At 37.4% G+C, this 6685-nt stretch overlaps 1 protein-coding gene across 1 annotated transcript; it reads left to right on the top strand.

Moving 5' to 3' along the window:
- The first annotated feature begins 2011 nt into the window (after positions 1-2011).
- LOC121746749 (auxin response factor 18-like) lies at positions 2012-4635 on the top strand. Its single transcript, XM_042140675.1, has 3 exons — positions 2012-2391; positions 2498-3626; positions 3812-4635. Exons 2-3 carry the CDS (start codon positions 2532-2534, stop codon positions 4442-4444), a joined length of 1728 nt encoding a protein of 575 aa, XP_041996609.1. The 5' UTR covers positions 2012-2391; positions 2498-2531; the 3' UTR covers positions 4445-4635.
- The last annotated feature ends 2050 nt before the right edge of the window (positions 4636-6685 follow it).

Raw genomic sequence — 6685 nt, 5'->3', positions numbered from 1 at the left:
ACTTGATTATAAAAATACACACCAACTAGAATAATGAAAAACATATTGACCTTAGAAGATAAATAAGATGGTTTTGAAGTCATTATCTCAATTCAATGCTCTATTCTAAATTTCAATGATATGTGAAAAATTCATTTTATATATGAAATGGTGACTGAATGCCTAACTCTAGACATCTGCTATTTTCATATTTTTATTAATTCATCCCTTATAAGAGTTCATACATAAATATATAACTCAGAAATGAGTTGACTAAGTAGCGCTAATGGTGTCATTATGCTATAAAACCAAATTACTACACCAACAGTGTTAATAGTGACCCTTCAACTACCAACCGGCTTGCATTAGTAACACTAATTTAGTGTTGCTTCCTCGAAGATTAGCACTAATTACAATTGTTCCCTTAGTCGCCGATCACTTTTGGCTTATCTTGTACCTCTATACTAGTGTCCATTGCTCAACTCTCACAATTTTCAATTTTTATAATATTGTTGGAAATATGATAGTACTATACTTTTAATTGGGCATACAATATTTTGTAGAATAATTTTAATTAGACGAAAAGTAGACATTTTACATTTTGATTACGCCTTTGGTTGCCACTTTTTTTTTTTACTCCCTATAAACTCTAGGTAATATCTCATTAAATTTGATCATACATTGAGTTTAAAGTATGCATTAGAAAAGGCTATGATTATTATTTATTTAAAATCGTAATAGATTCTAATTCTAATGTTATGATGTACATGTATTCTTGTTTCCAGTGTTGCTTTAGTTTCCCACCGGTCTACCTTCTGATTTTCAAATATGTGGACATTTAACTGAAAATCATAATTACGCCCTCGTTTTGAATTAATTTAGTTCACTAATGAAATTGAACTACATTTCTTCATCAAAATAATCTTATTTAATACTCATGAAAATGATGTATGAAGAAATAAATAAGGACAAAATAGAAATAAATATCAATATATGTGTGATTTTAATACTGGGCTTTTCCCCTTACCACTAATTTCGACACTATTTAAAGAAAACATTAATCACAGCTTAAACTCTATTTTGTTACATTTGAAAATCGAAAATATATACCACCTCCCATAATTTAAAACTTTTCGAGAAAGACAATTTATTATTTATTCTACACTATTTCAAGAATTTTCATTAGAAATTAATCATTACTCCCTCCGTCCGCCATTATGAGTCTCATTTGAGTTTGACACGGGTTTTAAGAAATATAGAGGAAAGTGAGTGAGAAAAGATAGTGGAATATAATGTATATTTTTATATATTAATTTTATATTAGAATGTGAGTGGAATGAGTTAGTGGAAAGTGATGTGTACCTATCATATATAGTAAAAGTGAACCGGGACTCCTAAGAGCATCCGCAATGGTGCGGATGTCCCGGTGGATTTCCCAAAAACACCTCCTGCCACGTCATAAGAACCTCCAACTGCACTGTCACGTCATAAGGACATCTCACTGCACAATGACGGCCATCTCCAAGGACATCCCGGAGGACATCCACAAAAAAATAAAAAATCGGGACATCCGTCGGGGCACCGCAATGGCGGACGTCATGACGGACGTCCCGGAAACCTGCGGATGTGCCGTGTCCGCAGCCGATGTCCGCGTCCGCCCCTCCCACGCCTAATGGCGAACTTCCTGCGCGGATGTTCGGCACGCCGGTCCGACGTCCCGCGGGATATTCTCCATTGTGGATGCTCTAATGCCGGACGGACTAAAATGGTAAACTGGGACTTGTCCTAGCGGACGGTGGGAGTACCAATTTTCAATAATGTTTGTGCGTTTGATGATTTATATAATTAATTTACATGCCGCAGATTTTGAACGACTCTGTAATTAGTTTGAACTTTGAACTATAAATTTCGAACAAATCGAGGAAGTGTAAGAATTAATTCAAAGGCATATGCAAGAAATGTTTTTATACACTATTGTAGAAGTTTGAAGGCAAAAAAAGCACTCAACCACAACAAAATCGGAAAATCCCACTATGAATAAATAGGGACGCTTTATATTTCTGCATTAGTATTTGTCAATATCATTTCCCTCTGCCACCTTCTGGTCGGCAAGTCACAAACCAAAGCTCAACTTCACTTGTCTCCTCATTTCATCTCTCTCTCTCTAAAACTCACAGTTTGTGAGTTTTATCTGGTGTCTCTGCCTGTGCCTATGTTTTCACGAAACTCTGCATAAATTCCCACTCTCCTCTCCCTCAACCATCACTCCTCCTCCACCTTTTTGCTCTTTCTTCAAGTAAAAGATCCCATTTCTCTTCCCTCTCTTCCATCCTTGTCACGCCTCTATAAATTTGAAGGGCCCCTCACAAAATTACAAAGTTCTTGCCTTTTCAAGATTTCCAAGCTAAAAAGGTGCAAGATATTGCTTTGTGACTTCATTACATCCCAATTTCGTACTTTTTTGCTGTTTTCTTGAATGAAAGATTCAATTTTTAACTGAAATTCTTTTTCCCTGCAGAAATTCGTGAGGTGGGATTGAGTAATTTAAAGAAATGATTAACGTGATGCATTCATTGAGCAAGCCCATGAATCAAATGGAAAGTTGCTTGGATCCTCAGCTATGGCATGCCTGTGCCGGTGGGATGGCTCAAATCCCTCCACCGAATTCCAAGGTCAATTATTTCCCTCAAGGGCACGCCGAACACGCCAATGAGAATGTTGATTTTCTGAAATGCCCAAGAATTGCACCTCTTATGCTGTGTAGAGTAGAATCTATTAAGTACTTGGCTGATTCTGAGAGTGATGAGGTTTTTGCTAAAATCAGATTAGTGCCTCTGTTAGGGAATGAATCTGGTGTGTGTGATGATGTGGGAAGGGTTGATGGGAATGAGGAGAGAGAGAAAACCAATTCATTTGCAAAGACATTGACTCAGTCTGATGCAAACAATGGGGGTGGTTTCTCTGTTCCTAGGTATTGTGCTGAGACCATATTTCCTAGGTTGGATTACTCTGCTGAGCCCCCTGTTCAGACAATCTTGGTTAAGGATGTTCACGGGGCTGTTTGGAAGTTTAGGCACATCTATAGGGGGACTCCCCGGCGCCACCTTCTCACCACCGGTTGGAGCAATTTTGTGAACCATAAGAAGCTCGTGGCCGGGGATTCAATCGTGTTCTTGAGGGCTGATAATGGGGAGTTATGTGTTGGGATCCGCAGGGCCAAAAGGGGCATCGGTGGTGGAGCTGAGGTCTCGAGTGGATGGAACACGGGGATCCCGGCCTTGCAAGGGGGATTCTCGGGTTTTCTTGGTGAGAGCGTGGGTTTATGCAGGAGAAGGGGTGGGGGTGAGTTGGTGTTGAAGGATAGGGGTAATGTGAAGGCTGAGGTTGTTGTTGAGGCAGCTAGTGTTGCTGCTAATGGCCAGCCTTTTGAGGTTGTTTACTATCCTCGTGCTGGCTCACCGGAGTTTGTGGTTAGGGAGTCGGCTGTTAGGGCTGCAATGAGGGTGCAGTGGTGCTCGGGGATGAGGTTTAAGATGGCCTTTGAGACGGAGGATTCGTCTAGGATCAGCTGGTTCATGGGAACCATTTCCTCTGTTCAAGTTGATGATCCAATTCATTGGCCTCATTCTCCTTGGAGACTTCTTCAGGTAACCTATGATCACATCTTGTATTGAATGATCCATGTTTAGTTGTTGATCACATTTCATGCTATATGATGTTATGTTTATAATATTGATTTGCATCTAGAGATTAGTGTAGAATAATGAGTTTTGAGATATTCTTGGATTAGAAATATGGCTTCTTAAACTGTTTAGGCCAATTGCATTTGTAGGTGGTTTGGGATGAACCTGATTTACTACAAAATGTGAAGAGAGTGAATCCTTGGTTGGTTGAATTGGTGTCGAATATGGCAGCAGGCCACGGCTTCTCCCGGTTCTCTCCACCAAGGAAGAGGCCGCGGCTGCCTCTGCCAACGGAGTTCCAACTCCCGATGGGGACACTCGTTACCAACCCCTTTAGCCCTAGCAGCCCCTTGTGTTGTCTACCGGACCACATTCCTGCAGGCGTACAGGGAGCCAGGCATGCTCGATCCGAGAAACTGCAGCCGTTTGATTTCAAGCTGCTCGACTACACTGCTCAATTTCCTAGACTGCTCGCCAGCTACCCTCTCCAAAATCCCAACTGTGATGCCTCACTGAAAATGGGTAGTTCTCCATATGAGGTGAAGAAAAGCAACGAGGCCAAGACACCAATGTTTCTTCTGTTTGGTCATCCGATTCTGACTGCAGAGCAAATCTCCCAGAGCCACTCTGCAGACACAGAAGGCAACATCTCAGATGGAAATCAAGAAAACACAGCAAATGCATCCAACGCCTCGGGTTCGGCTGTCATTCAGAATTTTCCACCGGAGGCCTCATCGGATGGAGAGTTCCCGGGATTCGACGACCAAACGCCCGATTTTTGATGGTTTATTATTTCAGTTGTACAGTTTGATCAAACTATTGTTGTAGTTGTAGGTTTACAATTTTGAAGTAGTGGGAAAAATCAATCCCTTAATTTGGAGCAAAACTATAGTACTGGAGTATTTGTTTATGCATGAACTCACTTTTTACTATAAACATTTTTCATTATGACTTATAATTATTTCGTTAGTTATTCTACTCTCTGTTTTAGTCTCCAACCATTGCTATAAAATGAAGCTGAGTCATTTGAACCAAAAAAATCCTAAATTCATTTATTCAATCATACACCACTTTTGCAAATTAGACGTGTGATGGGAGAAACCCTAATTAATCAAAACACATAAATAAAGTTATTAAACAATTATCAAACTTCAAATGATGTAAAGGCTCTTCTAACATGTGTCATTTATTTTAGACCTAACGAATCTTTTTCGGTCCAAATTTATGTTCTCAAATGATCAAATCACCATGCACTAGATTTTCAAATATTGTACTATTTCGATTTCACACAACATTTAATAATAGTGATTGCATAAAATATGATATCGGAGTTAAACGATCTCTACTGTCATTTATAAGATCCCAAGAATAGGCAAGAATTCAATTTCCAATTCTGAAGCCGCATGAGTAGGGCGAGATCAAATTGGGATTTGAGCCTGATTTTTTTTAATTAATGATGTTATTAATAATGAATTAAGGAGTAAGTAGGGCCAATGGCTCTAATCCCAATTGCTTGTTACAGATGTCTTTGAGTAAAAAGTCCATTGTCCCAAGCTTATTGAAAAATTGAATTGGCCCAAAATCGCTCAATATTATAATTTGTCATAAGGAGAGATCAAGTCTAATGCATCACTGTCTCCAAACGAAGTAATTTGACCGAATTTATACAATATTTGTAATTGTAAGACTAAATTTTATCTAGTCCATCAAATCGAATACTCATGTGAATATTTTATACTGAGAATACAGTATTGATAAAAAAAAGGGTTAGAAAATATATACATGTACTTTATAAAAATGGAGGGGGTTCTGTTCTACAATAGATCACTTCATATAAACAAGTTTGTGGGTGACAATAATGTTAGTAATAAAAAATGGTTAATTTGGGAGGAAGCATTTATTGTGTAAATTAATTGGGTAATTAAGAGAAGAAAACATAAGAAAATGGGCTCACGTGAGAAGCCTCGAATAGTCAACCTCTTTCAAGGCCCAGAAACGACGCTTGCGCCGTGTTGACGCTTGGGCCACTCTCTCTCTCTCTCTCTCTTGAACATTAAATCAACAAAGTCAAACTCGATTTGCTCTAATTAATAATTATAGTGTTTTCGATTTAAAATTGGAACATACTATAAAATGGGTGTGTGTGTGTGTGTGTGTGTGAAGACAAGACAACTATCCTTGGAATGAGCTGGATAAGATTGCTTGTTTCGTAAAGCAAATGTCTCTCTTAGGTTAAGTAATTAGTAAACCGATAAAAATATAACTTGTGAAGATAAATATTTTGCCAATAAATAAATTAAGTAGATCAAATTATTTAGAATCTTGAACGAAAGAGGAGTAGAGTTGATCCAAAATGATTTACTAACTGAAATTTAACTATGTCTAAAGAAATTTAATAGAATTATCTATTGAACAACATTCAAGAGGCGTTAAAAAGATAAATAGAATCTCCAATCACGAGATCAAGGTAATAATATTTATAGAAAAATTAATTGGGATCTTGAATTTTAGGGTTCATAATGGGTAATTTTGCAAACACGAAGCATGTTATTGATGATGCACGAGGGGAAAACGTTGAATGAGAGACATTAATTATTGTTGCAAAATTTCATGGCCGTACAAATTAATGTTTATTAGTATATGATTGTTTATGCTTAAAAAAGAAGTGATAAGAGCTAATTTATAGTAGAAAAATAGTTTCATTTTTTAAATTTTACACTCGTTCTCAATTAAAAATCTTCAGTTATATTGGTGATTGTTGAAATCTTAAATTAATGTTTTGCATAAGAACAGAAAGTTATGGTTGAATAGTTAACCATGGTTCATACAATCTCTTAGGTCAACACACATTATAATTTATACCAAGCAACTTTATGTTTTGCAACCTATGTAAGGTATCCAAAGTTTTGATCCCTAAAATATCGAATTGCATGACTTAGTTTGGTATAGTTACTTTATAAGAAGTGTCAAAACTTGGGTTTTGATATGTGAATATAATAAATGAGTTTGAATAGGAAGCTTCT

This window comes from Salvia splendens, chromosome 9, assembly GCF_004379255.2.
Source record: "Salvia splendens isolate huo1 chromosome 9, SspV2, whole genome shotgun sequence".
Taxonomy (NCBI): Eukaryota; Viridiplantae; Streptophyta; class Magnoliopsida; order Lamiales; family Lamiaceae; genus Salvia; species Salvia splendens.
The sequence above is the reverse complement of the archived record's forward strand: the minus strand, read 5'-3'. Positions and strand labels throughout refer to the sequence as shown.